Below are 21,381 nucleotides of genomic sequence, written 5' to 3'. Positions count from 1 at the left end.
TTATAGAAACCAATTTGATTTCCACCAATTTCCTAATAGCAGTTAGGATTATCTCTTCAGGATGGGGACTGTTGATAACAGAAGATAGAAATTAGCCAGGCAGTTTTAGGGTAATAGAATTCCTGGAAAGTGGACAGTTTTTTTTTTCTTAGCTAATTTGAAATGTTCCTGGATGTCAGCATCCTGGGCCTTTGAAGAAAAAAGAGATGTTTCAGCCCACATGTCTCTGGTTCTGCCCTGGCTAGAGTCTGGTGATGTTGAAGGGAAATGAAATTTAAGATAAAATTTGAGGCCTGATTCATGTAACTTATGTCAAGTTGTTTGTAAGCTTAGAAACCTGAGGCGGAGAACACAGTGGAACAGACCCGGGCACACCCAGGCAGGCCTGTTGTTAAAATATTTCTGGGGCTGACTGGCCATAAGATAAAAGAAGAATGCAGGAACTTGTCCGGGCTATCTTGGCTAGGTCATCAGCCATCTGGTGTCCCGGCACCTCCTTCTGCCCATTGCCCTCCTGACATAGTTTAGAGTTATATGTTAACCAAATGTTCTGCTGACCTAGATAAGCATCCGCCCCTCGGGTCTCCTGACATCCTGACTTGCACGTACCATTCTGCTAATGTGTAATCGTTTTTGCTGATGTTCAAATGAGCCAATAGGGTGAAACCGTGCCAATTCCTTTTAGCCCCCGACCCTCTTCCCATAAAACCCCCTAGCTTTTGAGCCTTGTGGTCGATTCCTCTGTCTCCTGCGTGAGATACGGCCCGGAGCTCCATCATTAAACTACCTCGTGTTTTTACATCAAGAAGGTCTCTCAAGTTTCCTTGGGTGGGCCCTTTCCCAAGACTCGAGTGGGGGGTCCCCGAAAAGGGGTCCTACAATGTCAGAAAGAAGTGGTCTATTTGTTCCACATCTCTTTCCCCTGAAGAAGCACCGTATCCTGGAAAACAAACTGAAATTAAAAACATAAAAATGCAATTTAAAAACACTGTTTTGAAAAGTTAAAAGTGCAACACTACACATCGTTCCCTTTATATACAAAATAGTGGATTCCAATTTAAAACTAGCAGACTTACAGCAGAGTGAAGGAAAAACGTAAGAGGACTCTTCCTTGTGGACTTGTGTTTCAAAATCCAAAGGACTGGGTGACTTTTAATGAGTGAAGGTAAAGATAGACAGTATGAGGGAAAAGTCATGAATAAGAAGAGCTAAGCATCTACTGGGGCAGTGCAGTGGGGCTGTGCTCCATCCACTCCAGTACAGTCTGCTTGACAGGCCTAAAGGCCTGGAAGCAGTCCCAAGGCAAAGAGTTTCACAGAAAAAGCCTCCTGGAACCTTGGCATTCCCATAGCCCATATACTCAAACCCTGACCCCACATTAGTCTGGTGTATGGATTCGTGTGCTCTCTTTCAGTATTGTTTTATTATAAGTGCCTTTAAGGATTGATTTTGACATATAGCGAAGCCTTCACCAATGTTCCAATGTCCTAGGCAGTCCTTGAAGCTGACCCTGAGCTTGGAATTCAGTAAGAATATTACCTATTCAGTAACATTCAAATTCACTTCTAGTAGAGACAGTGAAACTAATTAGGCATTACAATTTACTTGAACAGAGCTAGAAAAGCTCAGGGCTAGTAATTAGGACAATAGCTGAGTCACACCCAAACACAGGAATACACAATGGCCTAGGAAATAGGTGGGTTGTAGTATGAAAGAGTTAGTAGAATGGAATTCCCCTTGTGCAGGTTTTTTTTTTTTCACTAGGCCCAGAGGAATAGCATAATCAGATATTTACTAAAGGACCCCTGGCGTTGGGTTTAACAATAGACTAGCATTGTATCAGAGCATTCACCTGGCTCCTGTGTTTAGCTGATCTTAATTAGGGTTGTTCCTATTTTCTGTTGTAAACACGGCCTGGCTCCTGCCATCTTTTAATGTATGCATTCTTTTTTGTTTTGTGTCACTGTAACTTGGCGGATGTGTTCGCCTGGCTTTCTTGTTTTTCTTCTGTATTAAAAGTCTGGTGTCTGCTTGGAAAAAAATTACATTCAGATTCAGCACTCCCTTGTGTCTGTGTCTGTTTGTCATTTCTCGCTGACCCTTGCTCACCTGCAACCAGAAACCTGTTCCCTGCAGATCAGAGACCCAATAGAGGTTCCCGTCTGTAGCAGGGCTGGCCCTGGTAGAGAGGACGTGGTTGAGCTGCTGAGAGTATGAGCATGGGAGAGCTAGTCCCATCATTTGTCTACTGTGAGGTGGAATTGGTGCAGGGATAATGCACTTCTCACCTGACCCTCACCACCTGTAGTGGTCCATTGGCCTGGCTCCAAGGTCATGAGAGCAGGAGAGCTAGCCCTGCCCCTCACTGGTTATAGCACTTGGGAGAGCAGGCCCTGCAACTCACTGGAGCCAGTCCTGATGGCAGAGGCATGGGCGAGCCGGTCCTGAGGGTGTGGGAGCTGGAGAGCTGTCCCAGCCCCTCAACAGTGGCAGCCCCTGGAAGAGTAGCCCTACACCTTGACTGGGCAGCACAGTGGAGCTGGCTCTGGAGGCATGGGTGCAGGTAAGCAGGCTCCCAGGGCTGGAGAGTAGGAGAGCTGATCCTGCCTTCTTCCCAGTGGTGGCATGGGGTGGCCTAGCCAGAGAAGTGTTGGAGAGCTTGCCCTGGTGGTACAAGTAAGGAGAGCTGTTGCCTTGAGCAGCTCAGCTACCACCCAGGCCAAGATCTAGGGCTCTGAGTTGGCTCACCTCAAAATCTATATCATCTATGACTCATAAAAGGGCCAGGCCTGCTGATCTAAAGTTTCAGGACCTCCCTGCCACAGCTCTGGTGAGGATCCGATACTGATCGTATCAAAAGAAGCCAGAGAACTCATAGCAGACCAATGACTCATTGCAATGGACATTTGCAAGTAAAGATGTATGGACAGAGGGATATACTGTGGGGCACACTGTGACATGCTATAACTTGCACAATGAGATGTTTTTTAATGGTGTCTGTGTCCGTGTGTGTCCGTGTGTGTGTGTCCGTGTGTGTGTGTGTGTGTGTGTGTGTGTGTGTGTGTGTTTTATTTTCTTTTGCAGGGGAGGTTGCAAGGGCAGAGGGCAGAGGGCAGATATGAGGGGACAGGGAGATGAGTGGGACTGGGGTTCATGATGTGAAACTCACAGAGAATCAATAAAAAGTTTTTTTAAAAAAGAGCTAAGCCTTCTCTTTCTTTTGAATATTTCAATTCCAAATGAGATGACTACACTGGATTTGGTGAGGAAAAAAGGCTTGATAGAAATGGGGGTGGGGTGGGGAGGAGCAGGAGATGGAGTTATGTTCCTCTGAGAAGATCTTATACCTTCTCCCTTAACTGCAAGTTTTAAAATTTCCCAAACAGGCAGCTGGGAGCCAGACTTGACTAGTTGGTGAGTAAAGCAGTGGTTGATGCTGAAGGACAGAAGATGACTCACTGCATCTGAGCGTGCCTCTCACTAATGATGGCTCCACAGCACAATGGAAAATCCGCAACATCAGCATGTCAACTCAAGGGTTGGTTAAAAGGTGCTGGGAAGTTTGCACATATGCAGGCTTACGTGAAGACGGGACAGGGAGACTGTTTTCATGTACTTAGGGCAGACATCAGTTGGGTTGTGGACGTGATCAATACTATCATGAATAAGATGCCATCATTTCTTTTTTAAGGTCACAGTGTGAGTTACACAACATCCATTCTTCCAACTTATTTTATTATCAGTATGGTCTAGAAGTCCTCGTTTCAGGAAAACAGCTGCACCCTGTTTCTGTCTCTTCCCACTGCTCAGGAACAATCAGGGAGGTGAACCAGGAAAGAAGGAAAGCCCTTCCGGTTGCTTCCGAGCTCTTCTTTATCACTGAGATCTCAGAAGAGCAGAACACAACGGATGCTGAAATAGAAAAGCGTGATCATGAGATGCCTGGGAATTGCTGACATCGGCAAAGTGGTTGCATGCCGTTCCCACCTTGATCCACCCGTTCCCACCTTTATCCAAATATTGCCCTAGTTCACCCAAGTAAAACATTAGCATCTGAACAGGGTCTGGATTGGAATCCAGCACATAGAGAAAAGGAGGCACCCTCTTCTAGCACCCTTCCTTGTGGCCACCCAACCACAGAAGAGCCCAGGAGCTCACTGAAGTTTCTCATCAGCATTCTGCTGCTGTAGCATCATGCTTAATGTCTAGACCAGAAAGAAAAAGATGGCTTTCTTAGGCTCCTTTCATCCTGCAAATATGCCTACTGCCTGTTGGATGCCTTTCCCCATACATAATAATAATTTCAGCACGTCAGGTTAAGTTTTTCTGGAGCTTTGTTCTTGATTTAAATGGGTTGACATACTCAATGAAAATTTGACAAAGAAAAATAGGGCAAAAATGTGAAGATTTTCATTTAAAAAAAAATAAGCAAATGAAGTATGCAGGCGGGGTTGGGGTGGGGGTGGGGGGGGACGTGTGATGAACTGGAGACCTGCTTCAAGGTGAAACAAGAAGAGCACATTCAGGGCAGTGTTGATTGGTTCTTTACTGTTTGTAACTTGCTCTACTCTGACCCTGCAACACTTGTAGCACTTCTGGAAGACAGCTGATGGTCAGTTGTCTCCAAATTGAAACATGTGCTGGGAGAGGGAGAAAAAAGAAGCAGAAAAATTAGGAGACAGACAAGCCACACAGAGTCAGGGAAAGCTGAAGCCTGCTTGCGTGATTCTGTAGCCCTGCCCCAGGGTCATAGAAACAGTAAGCAGTTGCTCAAGAGGAGAGTCTAACTAGTCCAGCTAGAGACTCTGGGACGGTTAGAACTGCTTGTAACAGATGCAGAAGGCTGCAGGGATGTAGCCCTTGTGGATCATCACCCATGCTGAGGGGCTTCTCTGTGATGCAGCTGCTTTAGAGTCACCCCTGTTCCTGTGAATAACTCTGTGCTCCTCTTAGTAACCCCAAATAAAAACACAGCTGGACTCTGGTGCTGTTGTTACTTTAGCCTGTTGTGGGTTCCCTTTCTGGGGTGCATAGGTGTGTGTGTGTGTGTGTGTGTGTGTAGTACAAGTCCCAGGAACACAACAAGTCTGCCATCAATTCTTGAGCATTAAACGAACATGTAAACAAATTAGTACTGGGGGAGTAAATGAAGCAGACCTGCAGCTGTGCCAACATGTGGACTGAGCATCATTCAGAAAAGATGAGTAAGAATTCGTGCCCTTAGCAGGAGTCTCAAGCCATTGTTAGACTTCTTGCAAGGTTCCTGACTCCAGGAATTCAAATTTGTTTTAGGTAATTTCTCTAACCAGGAAAATATACACTATTGACCAGTGTGGAAAAATCCATTATCTTTAGTATCCTTCTGAAATTCTGAAGTTGATTGTGTAGATGTTTCCTAAACAGAGGCCGTGTAGGTAAGCCTTTTCCTGTGTTGATGACATCAGGAAACAGGTAGATGTGTGTAAAAGATACTAAGTGTTCAACTAGACCCACCCCCTCAATGAAATATCTGACTAGTCATTTCCTCAGAATGTAGGACACCATCGAACAAAACTCACGCTTTTCCTGAATGATATAGATCCAAGGCTTTGTGGAGCTGGTTAAAAGGCAGCTGATAAGTCACTAAAGGATCTATATTAATCTTATTTTGGAGATAATCCGTCACTATTTGGGGAATGCAGTCTCTGGTTTTATAATCTGCAAAACAAAAAGTTTATTATTTTTCATATATTATTAATATACTATTAATAATATGACCCAAGACCAACCAGGCTGTTGAGATGGTTCAGTGGGCAATGGCACTTGTGTAGAAACAAGACAACCTGAATTAGATCTTCAGGATCCATGTGCTGGGAGGAAAGAACCAATTCCAACAAGTCATCCTCTGATTTCCTTGTATGTGCCCTGGCATGCATACACACATACACACACACACACACACACACACACACACACACACACACACACACTCAAACACAGAAGTAATAATAAAATAAACGTAATAAAAATAAGAAGTATCGACCAACCAAAAGAGTAAAAAAAAAAAAAATCAGTGAATCATGAGAGATGGTACGATATCCATTTTAATCATTGAACATAAAAGAGAAAGCATTTGCTCCCAAGAAGCCACTGAGTGACAGATGTTGTTTAAATGTGTCTACTATAGACAGGTCTGTTACTTAGTCATCTTTTAAATAAGATCTGGGTCAATGTTCATATTCCTGAATTGAAAAGTAATCTTTTAAACCTTATCAACCCACCCTGGGATTACCATTATGAAACCATCTCCTCTCATATGCCTAGGGATGGCATGGGGATGTTTTTATCTACATGCATAAAACTGGCGCAGGAACCCTCTTTAGTCATGTGCATGAAGATCCATGGAGAATCCACTATATCCCCATGCTAGGGATGACATGTAGACTTTGTCTACATACATGGGGATTGCACGAGAGCCCTCTCTGCCCACATGCATGGCAGTGGCATTGACACATACCACATGAGTAGAAATGCAAGTGTTGGTTTTTCAAATCAGATGATCAATATTGATCAGAAATAAGGGTTTTTCTGGAACTATAGAAGCACCTGTTCAAAAATACCAGTTTAAGTGTGTACAACAACACTTAAGACACTAAGAGACATTACTAGTAAAATAGCACAATAAACTTTGAAGCCATCAATGCAGAATTGATTAAGTTATTCTAATTGTTACAAAAATATTTCTGTAGGAGAAAAATGATAATCCCCAACACCTCCACTACTTTATTTAGCTAATTGAAACTAATTTGATGCCTTGGGAAAATGGCTTGTTTGGTAAAGTACTTTCCATGAATTCATGTCCCCAGCACCTAGAGTAAGCAGGCAGGCATGGTAGTTATGCACATGTAATTTTTGCACAGGAAAGCGGAGACAGGAGGATTCCGGGAACTCACTGGCCATTTGTCTAGTTCAGTTGCTGAACTCCAGGCATAGTGAGGGACGCTGTGTTGAAAAAATAAGCAAGACAGAGGAAGACATCTGATACCAAACTCTGGCCTTCACATGCACACTCATATAGTCACGCTTGCACACTCTTACACATGTATGATCATACACGAACCTGCACACACACAACACACATATGAATCCATACACATGCCTATATCATACTGCAGCCTCCCCTAAATTAAGAAAAAAAGTAATTTGAAGAATGTTACACTCATTTCAGGAGGAGTCTTTGGACACATTTACCCTAGATGTCTGGTCCCCTGAGGAGAGAAGCTAAGTGAACACACATTTCTATTCACCCACCTACCTCCCAGACACACGCCCTTCAGGGTTTTCCCAGACACAATCTTGGCTGCCTCAAGGGGTAACTGTGCATCTAATGGAGCGAGCCCAACGATCAGACAGACGCCATAGCTGTTGTTGCAGGAGTTCCAAGCAGCAACCTGAGAAAACAATGATAACTACTAGCACGCCCTATGTGCTCACACCAGCTGCCCACAAAGGAAAGAGTCCTGGATATGCTGGCCTTTGAATTTCTCTTGGATAGATGCTACTTCTAATTCAACTCCATTCGCCACTGGGGTCGTGGCGTCTCCTCAGAGAATCAGTGCAGCATAGAAATAAAAGATGCAGACTCTGCAATTTGTGGGACTCAGGCAATCTCTTTAACTTCTTGCTCACTGCTTCCTTATAGGGTTGCTCTATGTATTGAATGATTTATCATCCCTAAGACCTCCAGAGCAACACCAGTGTACAAGAATAAATGGCGTGTTCAATCAAACTGCAGCGAAGGTCATGCATTCTGTTTGTCTGACTTTCTTTGCTAGGCTTTACTGCTCAGTTAATTTCTGCTAAAACAGAACAGAACAGAACATAGTAAGTGTAGATGAAATTTGGGAATGCTTCACTGTTTAAAAAAAATGAATTTTCCAGTGATCCATAGGCACACATTTTAATATTTTATTGTCTTCTTACCTCTGTTTTCTTTCTCTTTCCCTCAAATTTTACTGTATTGGCCTCTTTTCAGTCACCTACATCCCTACACTAACGTTCTTCAGCCTTAGACCTAGGAATTAGCCACACATTTCAGTGTAATGAGTGTATATGTTCTCTTCTTTAAACTGCCTGACCCAGGGGAATGGCACCCAGTTCATCAATTCCTGTAGCCATAGAACTTGACACATGGAGGTATAGGAATTTGACTGTTTCTCAAATTTTGTTAGAACACAGAGATAAATATATGGGAATCCAATAATGTTCTTATTCAAGTATAAATAACTAGAATTGAGAAAAAAGGAATTACTGATCTCATGGCTCTTTGCATGTTTAAAAATTTGGTATACAATAACTTTATATCTCTTCATACATAGTGTTTTTGTATAATAAAATAAGGCTGTGGAGTGAATTTATATACCATTTTTTCATCTGGGGCACACAGGGTCAGAGAGTTTATAATTGTGCATGCCCCCCACCCCCACTGTGCCCAGTAAACACACCATGGTATCAACCAGTCCGATAGCCTCAAAGGCAAAGTCAACACCAACTCCCGTCATTTCCTTCACCACCTCGTGCACAGGCTTCGTGAGCTTGTTAGGGTTGAGACAGTCGGTGACCCCCAAGGCTCTCGCCCGAGGAAACTTCTCCTCATTGATGTCAACCCCGATGATTCTAGATGCACCAGAGGCTTTGCAGCCCATGACAATAGCTGAGCCGACCCCTCCGAGTCCAAAAACCACACAGGTAGAGCCAGGGGTGACCTACAGATTCATAAAATGTGTTTGTATTAGTTTTCAAAGCTGGGTGTAGGCAGTTAAAAATAACAGAGAGTAAAAAAACCAGTGAGCTTTGTGAAGCTTAGGTATGGTACTTTGATCATTTGGACAGGTTCAGCCTAGTCCCCACTCCCTACCCCACCTCCACCTCCACCTCCTGCCACTGCCCCATGTGCAAATAACTGTAATATATGGATAACACAAATTTAAGTGAGATGCAGTCAAACCACTGAATTAGAGCACTCCATGGGTAGAAAGTGGTTTATTGGGGGCTGGGGGGGGGCTGCTGAAGTGGCAAATGCCTTGTTAGTTTTATTGGGGTAGGTTTCCAGGGGAGGTCGATGGGGGCTAGAACAGCCAGGAGTTAGTGTGGGGACTTTAAAATGATACAGGCTGTTTGGGTCAATAAGGAACTAGATATGCTTTGCTATTGGGGGACGGAGAAGGGACGTAGTTGCTTTCCTGATGAACAGAAACCTGCATTATGAGGTTTCTGAGGGATGCCAAGTTTAGGTTTCTGTTTACCAGAAAAGAATCTTGTTTACCCAGTAAGAATCCAGGCCTCCTTCTTAGGACACTGTTAGCAGCAATGCCGGTCTGGCCCGCTTTGTGAACTAACACCAAATACCGTGCTCACCTTGGCAGAATTAACAGCAGTCCCATAGCCTGTAGGGAAGCCACAGCTTATGAGACAAACTTTATCCATAGGAGCTGCGTCATCAATTTTTACCGCGGCGATCTCGGGCACCACAGTGTACTCTGTGAATGAGCTTGTTCGGAAAGAGTGATAAATCTTCTGGCCTCGGCAGGAAAACCGGGAGGTCCCGTCCAGCATCACCCCAGAACAAGGCAGAACACTGCTCCACGAAGACGCAGATGGACACCCACGTACAGGCACAGTCATGAGGAGTTGAAAAGAAAGAAGTGGTCACCATTAGGCACATTCCATGTGAGCCATTTGATAAAAGGACTAGGGACACATCTACTAACTCTTGCTTGTCACAGAAATTTCCTTTGGGGTGCAAGCAGGCGTCACATTCTCTACACTGTGGAATAATGAGGATCAGGACTTTATCTCCTGTATGAGATGGGAAAAGAGAAACCAATAAATTTCAAATTATTGATGGAATAAAAATACAATAAAATCTTACCTATTCTCTTAAAACATGCTACGGACAGATGATGGCAGCCAGGATGACGTCTGGCGTTATTTTAAAGCATAGGTCATTTTATCTGGTTTCAGATCCTTATCAATTGTTAAAGATGAGGAGACATTGCCTGCTGGGTAGATAGCTGTAGGACTGTGTTTCCCTACTTAGAAAATAGAACAACAGAACCAGGAAGGAGCCTCAGAGTCATCTGGTGTAATTCTTTTGCTTTCCCTTGAAAAGACAGACCCACCCCCTTGCTGGTTGTAGCCTGTTCACAGTGACCCGGCCGTCTCAGAGCTTCCTCCCGAGTCTTCCTGCCTGCCCCCCCCCCCAGCCCCTCCGTCCACACTGACATCCACCAGGCCTCTGGCACTGGTCTTCTTAGGATCAATTCTGAGCTGTATCAACTTGGGGGGGGGGTGCTTCTGACTTTCACTCTTTCTGGAACAATGACTATGAAAGGTAGCTTTAGCGCCACGGAGCTCTGGAGAGGATCTTGATAGAGTTTGAGTCTTGGATCAGCCCACATCCCGAGGTTTATAGTGTCACACCGAGTTGGGGTGGGAAGAAGCTTAACCTACTCAGTCATCACTCTAGAAGACTCGCTCAGGGTTGACCGTGTTGTCTCTGCACTGGCCCTTACCCATGCTTATTGTATAGGACGGTTCCTTAAGATGGCATTAAAAATCTCTTCAGGTTTAGAGAAAGCATATCTTACCTTTATTGACTCTACAGATTTCTAGATACTAGATCTCGTATCCGGAAGAAGATCTAACTATCCTTTCCCTTCAGTGTTCGTGATTGGCTCCCACAAAACCCCCCACTGCTTCTTTCTGGCCGAAGAGGAGGTGGACTATAAACTCTCCCATTTATACTACCTTCTGGGAGATACATATTCAGCCCTTTACTCTCGTGCTTTTTCCTTGATCCACAGAAGGCATCTCATAATTGCTATCCATTTTTGTGAATACACTTGATGGCCATTCATGGCCTCGCTATGCACTTTCTTAAATTCTCTATCTGCAGCTGGTCGCAAGCCACAGCGTTTCTAACTCACCATAATCTATGAGCAATTGCTCATTCACTGCGATTGTTTTGGGCACGCTAAGAATAATAATGTCAAGATCCTTAAGGATACAACTGGGAAAGACTCATTGACATGGAACCATCATCCTGTCCTGTGACTGTCAAGCAGTCCGTTCTAGTTGATGAAAACATTCACTCATTTGTCAAAGGCTCCAACTTTGGAATGAGCGCTATTCTAAAACATTCTGGGGAAATAAAACCATAAGAAGGAAGATCTTTCAATCTGCTTAGAGGCTCTCTGCTCTTATATCAGTCTTTAGCTGGCTTTGGGTAGAGACCTGGGAACTGTTTTCCACACTGTATATTTGTCAGAAAAGAGGTGACAGCGATGGTGGCTCTTTGGATTACTAGAGGCAAACCCAACTTGTTTTTCTGCTGACTATACCAATAGTGCAGGCAGAGCACCTCCTCCGTGGATCGCAAGTTTCCCATTTCCTACCTGGTTTCATGGAGCAAACTCCATCGCCAACACTCTCCACAATTCCCGCTCCTTCATGACCCGGAATTAAAGGAAAGTTCACCTCGAGTTCTCCTTTCAGCACGTGGTCATCAGAACCACAGATCCCTGAAGAGGTCATCTATATAGAAATTCAATGACAAAAAGGCAATTGCTTTAAGATTTTTTTCTCCTCCAGTCTTTGTGGCTGAATGTTCAGTTTTGTTTTGTCTGATACAAATGACCTCACTTGTCTCTAAAAGAACACTCAGGTGTTAGAACAAAACCTGCCCCTAAAAGACAGACCCCTTTCAAAAGGGCAGACCCCACTGCCTGCAGAGACCCTGCCATGCCTCCCTGCAGCTCTCTCTGTGACAGAGGTAAGAGGCAGCCCGTGCTATGACTGAGTGTAGAGACCACAGTCCTTCCGTGTTCTCTGTCTTGTCTACCATGTTGAACCAAATCATGTGATATAAAACTTCCCAAAAGCCCCCTTACCCTGAGATTTATAGAAGCCAGATTTTCCCTTTGTTCCGGGGATTGGCGCAGAGATTTCTCAGGTGTCTTTGCTTGGGGAGTACCCTAAAGTCTGCTCCCTTTGAGGCAGATCTGGCCTCTCTGCCATTCCTCTCATGGTTGTTCTTCGTTTCTTTTCCAATCTCTCTCATTTTTACTTTTGATGAAGTTGAAAGACCTCCATGGGGAGCCCTCCCCACTCCAGTGTCAAGATGGCGGTACCCAAAAACCACCAATAGACCCTCTTGATGTAAGCACAGGAGGTAGTTTAGTAATGGAGCTTCAGGTCGATGTATCTCACGCAGGAGACAGAGGAATCGGACCATGAGGCTTGAAAGCTAGGGGTTTTTATAGGGAGAGGGTCGGGGGGGGCTAGGAGGAATTGGTGCCATTTCGCATGATTGGCTCATTTTGTAAGACCCCCTCGTGAGGAACTCCCTCGGGTCCTCAGGTCACAGGAGTCTGGGAATCCCACAGAAACACGACAGAGAAACCGTCTTGATGTAATCACACGAGGTACTTTAATGTCAGAGCTCTGGGTGGACTCGTATCTCACGCAGGAGACAGAGAAGTCGACCCAGTCCCTCAGAAGTAAGGGGTTTTTTGTAGGGTTAGGGTTGGGGGGGGCAGGGAGAGTTTGTGCAGCCACCAGTGATTGGCTCATTCAAACATAGCAAGTCAGAAGAATAGAGGGCTGGGGAGCCAGAGACCTGGGACTTATCAGAGTGACCAAGCATCCGAGTAATTTACAACTCCAGGCACTTTTAAGCTTCTTTTTCCTGCTTCTCTCTCTCTTGTCTCTGTGATTAATTGATTCTGGTTTTAAGGCAGCCCAGGTTGTCTTTAAGTTTACATTAAAGGAACCCTTTATGTCTCACATTATTTGAACCTTAAATTTTCAGCGTCAGGCTTCTAAGTTCACAAAACAACAAAACACCTCATAAGTTACATGAATCCTAGGCCCTAAATTTCATTTTTTTTTATTTTAACTGAGGGCTTTTTAAAAGAAAATCCATAAGGAAGGGGGAGGAGGAGGGAGTTCACAAAGAGAGTTGGGGGTTTACAGCTCTTCTCCAGTGGAGCTGTCCTTGGTAACATATGGCCCACTTAAACACACCAAGGCTGTGGGTGGCAGGAAATTCCAAAGGGCCTGAGGTTTATTGGGGGNAGCTGGTCACCTGGTTGATGTATGATTCTCAGTGAACAAGGAGGGTGCCTTCCTGCCAGATAGCTGTGGAGTTAGCCTGATAGCCCAGTTCCTGCATTCTTTTCCTTATCTTTATGGCCGGGCTTGTATTTNAGTGTCCAGCCCTGGGTCTTTGAATTTTTGAAACTTACTCTTTTAATTTTACATTTTTAAACTTTGAATTTATATAATTTTTCCTTTCAATTTAAACATCAGCAGAAAACAATTACACATCAGCAGAATAGTATGTGCAAATCAGGATGTCAGGAGACCTGAGGGGCGGACGCTTATCTAGGTCAGCGGAACATTTGGTTAACATATAACTTCAAACTAGGTGGCTGATGACTCAGGCAAGATAGCCCGGACAAGTTCCTGCATTCCTTTTTTTTTTTTTTTCTTGTCTTTAAGGTCAGGCAGCCCCAGGAATGTTTTAACAATGGGCCTGCCCGGCCTGCCCGACTGGGCCTGTTCCACTATATTCTCAGCCTCAGGCTTCTAAGCTTGCAAACAACTTTCTCTTTGGACTATTTGACATAAGTTACATAAATCAGGCCTCAAATTTTATCTTAAATTTCATTTCCCTTCAAAGTGTCCCTTCAGGCTTTAAAGAGAAATCTCTCCCCTTTACGTCTCCATCATGTTTCTATTTAGCGGATTGTTTGTTAAAGGCTCCCTCTTTTCATGTCCTTATATTGCATTGTTTCTGTGTAACATCCCTCCCCTGCAACCTTGAAGCCAGAACATGGCCCTGAAGCCCTTTCTCCCAATGAGCTGCATCTTTGGACTGCCCCCTACTGATTTATTATTGCTTCTTTTATTATGGTTGACACGAAATGCAGAGAAGGTCTTACCCCCCCCCCCCAATTTAGGTATGGGAGAAGGGAGACCCAGAGACAGAATGACTTATCCAGTGTCACATGACTTCATGCTCAGACCTCGTATTAACTTAAGTCTTTTAAAATATAGTCTATGGGCTGGTGAGATGGCTCAGTGGGTAAGAGCACCCGACTGCTCTTCCGAAGGTCCTGAGTTCAAATCTCAGCAACCACATGGTGGCTCACAACCATCCGTAACAAGATCTCACGCCCTCTTCTGGAGTGTCTGAAGACAGCTACAGTGTACTTACATATAATAAATAAATAAATCTTTCAAATATAGTCTATATTACCCATGCAATAAAGAGTTTTTGGAAAAAAAAGGTTTTGTTTTCATTTTGGGAAATATTAATAATAGCCACCATTATCAAGAAACACAGAAGTTTAGGTACAATATTGTGAAGTTCAATGCTTTGGGTAAATCAATTTTCAAAATTTTAAACCTGTACATTAAAAAGGTTCCTTGAGGCTTCCTTTGGGCATGATGGCATACACCTTTAATCTCAGTACTTGGGAGGGAGAGGCAGGCGGATCTCAGTTTGAGGCAAGCCTGGTCTACATAGTAAGTTCCAATATAGCCAGGGTGTCTTTAGCATTTGGAAGGCAGAGGCAGGAAGAACTTTTATGAGTACAAGGCTAGCCTGGTCTACTTAATAGGAGTGGGAAAAGAGACAATATTGTAAAATAAGGGTAAGTTAAATAAGCTAGTATTTCAAGATTTAACTGTCCCTGGGAAGTTTGAAAACTTCTTAGATAATTACTTAAGATCTCTTGCCTCTGGTTGGCCTAACCCATAGGTTAGGTTTCAAATGAAGTGTCATATCCACAAAAGCCTATGTCTTCTAGGTCCTAGAAGAATTCAGAAAAGCGGTCAATGGGTTTCTGTCATCTGTGCTGGAAGTGTTGGCTGGGACACTGGAAAAAGCCAGGTCTGCATTCAGCATGTGGGAGAAAAGATGTGCCAGAGAGAAATGCTCAGGTTTTGGGTCCCCACTGTGTTAAAATGGCTTCAAGATGCTACCAAAGGCTGGAAATGCTTTTTATATACAGAGGAGGCTCCATGTCCCTGTGAGATTATTGTGTACAGCAAATGAGAATATGTGCTTGTCTGTGACCATGGTTCCTAGAAGAAGCTAGAACGGTGTACGGGGCATATCCAGTCACTGGCTTAGATTTTCATCCAGGGTCCCATGTGACAATGCTTCCTGCTTGATGCCGAAGTCTCCGACCTGGTGGGGAAGTCTGTGTCTGATCTTGTTTACAGTCATGAGTTAGAAGCATAGCAGCGTAAGAGCAGTGATCAGGTAGCTATGAAGCACAGGAGACTCAACTGTGTGGCTCAACACAGGAGTATGCATGGAGTACTGCCTGGGTTTGTGAGGAACAAGGGGACATGTGAACCATGTGCCTTGCTACACCTGTCACGCTCATTTTGCCCTCAGCATCTCTCTCACACTTGCTGGCTACGGTGTTGGTAATTTACCAAGTGGGAGTTCCTTAGTTTTCTCTTTTGCCTTCCATCCCTTATCTGCCCTTTTGTTTCTCTCTTTCCCTCCAAGATTTATTTTTTAGTATCTTAAAATTCCTAGTTTTATTTTTTAAATCATTTTTAAAAGATTATATATATATATATATATGTATATATATATATATATATATATAAAATCTTATATATATATATAGACAGTTGTGAGCCACCATGTAGTTGCTGGGATTTGAACTCAGGACCTCTGGAAGAGCAGTCAGTGCTCTTAACTGCTGAGCCATCTCTCCAGCCCCCACTAGTTTTATTTTTAACCATGTGTACATATGCATATCTGTGTAGGGATATGTGCATACAAATGCCACTGCCTGTGAAGTCCAGAATACAGAGTGGAATCCCCTGGAACTGGAGTTATAGGTGGTTTTGAGACACTAAACCTAGGTGCTGGGAACTGAACTCAAGTCCTCTAGATTAGCAGTAATTACTCACTGAACCTTCTTCTCAGTCTCTCTCTCTCTCTCTCTCTCTCTCTCTCTCTCTCTCTCTCTCTCTCTCTCTCTCTTTCTCTCTCCTTTTATCTTGCCAACACATTTAATTGTTGGTTGTTGCTTGTTTGTTTGTTTTTTCTCTGTTCCTCCTGTAACCCCTGACCTCCATCCTGAATTTTGACCTATGCTGTTGAGCTGTTATGGGCAAGAGTTATGAGTTATGTACCTTTTTGGAGTTGTTGTACTCCATGTATCTAGTGTTGAATTTCCTGTGTAAAAGTAAAATAAACAGGTGAATTTAATGTGTGTTATTGTGTGGTTAAACATATTGGTCAGGTGGCCCATGTGGTAAAGGACTGGCCCCAGATACTCTGAGAGGGGCTGAGATTTTCAGGCAGGAGGCCTAGCTGGGGGCTGTTGGATCACTGAAGTAAATTGTCCCTTTGCCCTCTGACTGTGACATGGGTGGGTTTGCTGAGCTGAGCACTTCTGCTGAGATGAGCTGAGATGCCCTCATGCCGTATTAAACACAATGAGGAATAACAGCTTTCAAACCATAACCCACTGTGAGCATTGTCTTCTTAGGTATCTAGTAATGGTGAGAGAAAATTAATGCCACAGGCTGTTGGAGTCTAGTCAACATATCCCTGATCTTTAATACTAAATGGTCTTGTGCAATTTGAGAGAGACAGGTTAAACATTTGACTGGAAAATGGTGAGGGAGTTTTGGGGAGCCTGCTTTTCTAGCTGTTGTCTAAGCTCTGTGCAGTATCTGCTGAGTTTTGGAAACCATGCATCTTGCAGTCCCCGTTGTCATTTCTGGAAGATGAAGTTGCCTCCCAGTGTCTTTTTCCAGATGGGTTTTAGAGGCTAATACAGTGTGTAGGCTTAAATCATGAGAGTGGGGCAATGAAAAAAGAAACTATGAGACTGAAAAAAAAGAAGCCTTTTGGATAACACTGAAAAATGCATAGGCCTATAACAATACATGGTTTAAGTTAGAGTTACTGTAACAAAGATCATAGGTAACGTGTTTGCCAATGCTTACAGTTATTAAGAATACATGCACATACCCACATATAGACATGCATATATAAGCATTTTTTTAGACTAACAAGTAAGTGATAAACTAAAGAATAAATCTTTTTTAAAAAAGGAATATGTCCTGGGCTGTGATGGCATGTGCTTACAGAGTGAGGAGTGCTTACAGAGGCTGAGGCAGGAGGATTGTGAGTTTGAGGACAACCTTCTTTCTCAAACAAACAACTAGCTCTAACTATTCAACAATATCCTTTATTTACCTTAAGATCTTTTTCTTTTATTAAGAAAGGTGGGGAGAGTGATATGCAAAAATGCTTGTCATTTGTTCATGTCTATGCCTACGCATGTTTTTGAACAGATTAATTTCTTTCATGTGTGTATGTGTTTTGCCTGCACTGTTGCCTGTTGCACTATATGCATACAGTGTCTGTGGGGGCCAGAATGAGCACTGGTTCTCTTGAAGCTGGAGTTATAAATAGCTGCCATTTGTAGGTGCTGGGAATAGAACCTAGGCCCCCTGGAAGAGCAGCCAGTGCTCCTAGCTGCTGAGCCATCTCTCCAGCCCCCACATCTATTTTTAAAGTGTAGCATTATTTTCTTTTGTCTTCAAAAGTGAAGGCTGGCCAACTTAAGCTTACCTTAATACGAACTTCTCCAGACTTCGGTGGCTCAACTTGCACTTCCTCAATTGAAAGAGGAGAATTTTTTGCCCAGGCAATGGCTGCCCGACACGTGATTGTCTAATAGCCGCAAAATAAGACAGCAGTTACCAACAAACTTCATTTCGTTTTTTTCTGATTGCAGTTGCTATTATTTGTCAAAGTATGAAAGTCATGGGGAGAAAGCCAAAAGTCAATAAATACAAGTAACTCTTACATTTCAAAAGTAAACTACTGCGAATTTAACAAATTTCCTCCAGATATTTCAAAATGCTTTTACTTAAAATTTTTAATAATTTAAAAATAGTTCGGACATCATTTCATATAAGGACACTTGCCACCTTCTTCTCCCCTCCTCTCCCTCTTTCCTTGTCTTTCTAAAACAGTCAGTATTTACTGAACCTCTACCCACCACTGACAGGTTTATAAGAATTTCTCTTGACTTTGAAGAACTTCGTTGTAGTCATAGATTACAGTGACCATTTTATTTGGGTATATCCTAATTCTCTTAATAATTACCTCGATATGGGAGTGTTTCTATTGCTTTTATCTTACAAAGGGTATTGCAGTGAACATGTTTGTTCATGTTTTTGTTTTTTGTTTTGTTTGTTTTGTTTTTTTGTTTGCTTTGTTTTTTTGTTTTTTGATTGTTCTTTTTTGGGTTAGTTTGTTTCCTTAAGTGAAAATTTCTTTGGAGGGATGGAGTCATTGTTAGTGTTGTGCTGATTTCCAAATCTCTTTCCAGAAAGATTAAATCTCTTGATGCACTCCTCTGAATAATAAATAGTCTATGCTATCATGTATTTCATTTTACTTAGCATTGACTATATCATTAAACAAAATATTGGACAGGCAAAAAAGCCTGGTATCTTCATTAGTATTTTTCAGTGTATGGATGTGGGTATTCAGTATGGTTAGAAGAGTTGTAAAAGGCCTGGTCTTATGTTTACAGACCTATTGGCACCTTGTGTCTTTTGTTAATGCAAATGTTTCTTCAAACATCAAAGGAGTAACTTGCCGCCTGTCTACTGACCTTACCCACTTTTCCCTCCGCTGTTTTGCTCACATCAATGTTATATGAAATTATGTTTTGTGATGTTTGTTTATAGAAGTCTCTTTCTTTGGTGATTTATTCCATTCCTAGTTCCTATGCTCTGAAATTTCTCTGTGTTTTAACAAATGTTTCTTATCTTCTCTTTGAAGTTTTTTTCAGTTTGATTTTTTAAACACTTCACTCGGGTTTAACTGAAGATTGTATAATGTGAAGCTAGAATTGAATGAGTTGTCCCAGGGTAGCATGGGTTACCATTCTTTACCCTTTCTCCTACATTAGAACTGTTGCTGCAGAACAAATTCTTATTTTTCCAGGTTTCTCTTCTAAGACTGTTTCTATTGGCCCGGGTGTGTATTCTTACAGCAGCTCCTTCTTCAATGAGTAGACTAGCTTAACTTTTAGATTTAGTCCCCGGCGACACTAGTTTGTGTAACTTGAAATGTGTTCCATGTATAGGTAGAACTTCTGCATTGGTAATTGAAAGTGGAATAAATCTGTTGTTTCTTCAAGAAATTAAGACTCCGGTGGAAGAGAAAACACAGGAGTTTATCATATAAAGGAAAGAAAAATGTGTCACAAGAATATCCAACTAAAGGTATAGAAAATAGTACTTCTGTCTGAGAAAAAATATAATTAGAATATTTGTGCTTTCATTCAAAAGTTTCATAAAAGATAACTTTTAGGGGAAGACTTCCTTATTTCAAAAGCAATATACACATAACTCAAAACTCAGACAAGTGTGAGGGGAGCAAACAGGGAAACTTGGCATCCAGCTCTCCCCACTGCTAACAATAGAGGGTAAGTTCTTTAATTGGAATTCTCTGTGTGCACTGTGGGTTTATATGACCACACTGAGCACGCTGGACACAGGCTGATGTTCTGTGTAACGTGATGAGTAATTTTCAGGTGATCTTTACGACCACTTAAGGCTCACTGACTAATACATTGTAACCACAGCTCCCTAATATTTAATACATTGTAACCACAGCTCCCTAATACTTAATACATTGTATCTGCAGCTCCCTAATATTTAATACATTGTAACTGCAGCTCCCTAATATTCCACAGATGTTGCTTCCACCCAGGCTCTCTTCACCATGATGCTGTCAACCTGTTCCTAAGAACATACAGGAGGGACACTTTCGCTGGGCTCTGTTTTCAGATCAAGGTCCCTCCATAGCACAGCAGATAGCATGTCAGCCCCTTACACTTCCAGAAAAAATGGTAGGCAAATTTTAAAAGATTTTTACAACAATATTAGCAAATGATCCCATGTAAACTAGTCAGAAATTTATTCTCCAAGCAGCGGAGGAAGCTTTTCCACATCTTGGAAAACTTTGAGTAGTGCTGTCATTAAAACTTGACAATAATCTGTTCAGAGAGCACAGAATCTGAAGGTGACGTGGGGCCATCACAGAGCAGCTCACTCACCTTTCCCAGGGTGTCCATGGTCTTTTCTGGTTTCGTGTGTGTCCTTTGGGTATCTCTGAATAAGCTTTGATTCTGAAGCTTAGAAACCCGGGCCAAGTATTTATAGGATTCATGAAACCGAAAGCCATTAAAAGTAATTACCCTATCAAGATGGAGACTATCAGAAGGGCAAGTGGAGGGCTGGAAGGAATGAAAGATCAGGAAAGGATAATGAAGGAGGAAATAGACTGACAGCCAAGGTATGAGGGGACAGAAGATCAGGAAAGAATAATGAAGGAGGAGATTGACAGCCAAGGTGGGATAGAGTCAGCCTGAAGAGGAGGCAGAGGCAATGGGGCTAAGAGACACTGCAGGAAAACATGCATAGAAAGAACAAGCCAGACAGTGCCTGCTGATTAGCCAACAGAGTTTCTGGAAGGGCAATTAGATAGATGCGATTGCCAAATGAACAATAAAGACTAGTTAGGCCTGGGTTGCCTGTAGTCAGAGGAATGAAAATGTACACGCATCCCTATGAGTGATAACTTAACCTGAGAAATGCATTGTGCCAATGAGGAATGATAAAGATGAAGTCAGGGGTTATGAGAGAGTCTCACACAGGTCAAACTGTGGCTGTCGGGGGAGAACTTACATAAAAGCAGGAAATGGGTGTGGATCCACAACAAGGGGCCGAGTCAATCAATCAAGGTGAAGTGAAATAAGGAGGCCATGCTGGTGATGGGGGCAGGGAGAGATGGTCAAAGTTTGTGAACAGAAAACTGAATAAGTGAACAGAAAGCAGGAGAGCAGGCAGTCGTAACCCGACTGCGGGCAAGGGCTGGCTGCTGCTGTGTTTGCCTCCAGTTCACATCTGGTAGTCCTATATGCCCAGCATGCTCCGGGAACTTCTGTGATGAGGCCCCCATTGTCATGTCTCTGCTAATACCTAGAGCCTGTCATCCTCAAGGTGCACCGCTGCTGTACAGTGAGGGTCATTTGCTGGAAGCAGGGGTGAGAAAGTCACTGGGGCCAGAGGTCTGTAGTCACAGGTTTCAAGGTACGGAGATGTTCTAGCAACAGAGCAGTCTGAACACTCTAGTCAGATGATCTCAGGACCTGCCTTTTCCTCCTGGACCAGAACTGGGATTAGGGCAGAGAGACCTGGTTTACCTGCTATAAAACCTGATCTAAAGGATGCTTTTAGGCAGGCATCCTGATGACTGTGGTTTAAGAGTAC

At 43.0% G+C, this 21,381-nt stretch overlaps 1 protein-coding gene across 1 annotated transcript; it reads right to left on the bottom strand.

The window, feature by feature from the left end:
• Positions 1–3,723: 3,723 nt before the first annotated feature.
• On the bottom strand, positions 3,724–20,233 carry LOC110320743 (alcohol dehydrogenase 1-like). Its single transcript, XM_021196883.1, has 9 exons — positions 20,166–20,233; positions 17,660–17,761; positions 11,436–11,574; positions 9,750–9,837; positions 9,397–9,616; positions 8,484–8,744; positions 7,295–7,430; positions 5,559–5,697; positions 3,724–3,912 (listed from the first exon to the last, which is right to left on the bottom strand). Exons 1-9 carry the CDS (start codon positions 20,181–20,183, stop codon positions 3,888–3,890), a joined length of 1,128 nt encoding a protein of 375 aa, XP_021052542.1. The 5' UTR covers positions 20,184–20,233; the 3' UTR covers positions 3,724–3,887.
• Between the last annotated feature and the right edge of the window lie 1,148 nt (positions 20,234–21,381).

This window comes from Mus pahari, chromosome 4 (assembly GCF_900095145.1).
Source record: "Mus pahari chromosome 4, PAHARI_EIJ_v1.1, whole genome shotgun sequence".
NCBI lineage: Eukaryota > Metazoa > Chordata > Mammalia > Rodentia > Muridae > Mus > Mus pahari.
The sequence above is the reverse complement of the archived record's forward strand: the minus strand, read 5'-3'. Positions and strand labels throughout refer to the sequence as shown.

What these genes read in the sequence shown, in the direction of transcription:
- LOC110320743 (XM_021196883.1), bottom strand. An exon ending in AGTTTGCTCCATGAAACCAG is followed by an intron (nt 9,838 to 11,435) that starts GTAGGAAATGGG and finishes CATCTCATACAG; the next exon opens with GAGATAAAGTCCTGATCCTC. An exon ending in TCGGACTGGTTGATACCATG is followed by an intron (nt 7,431 to 8,483) that starts GTGTGTTTACTG and finishes TTGTTTTCTCAG; the next exon opens with GTTGCTGCTTGGAACTCCTG.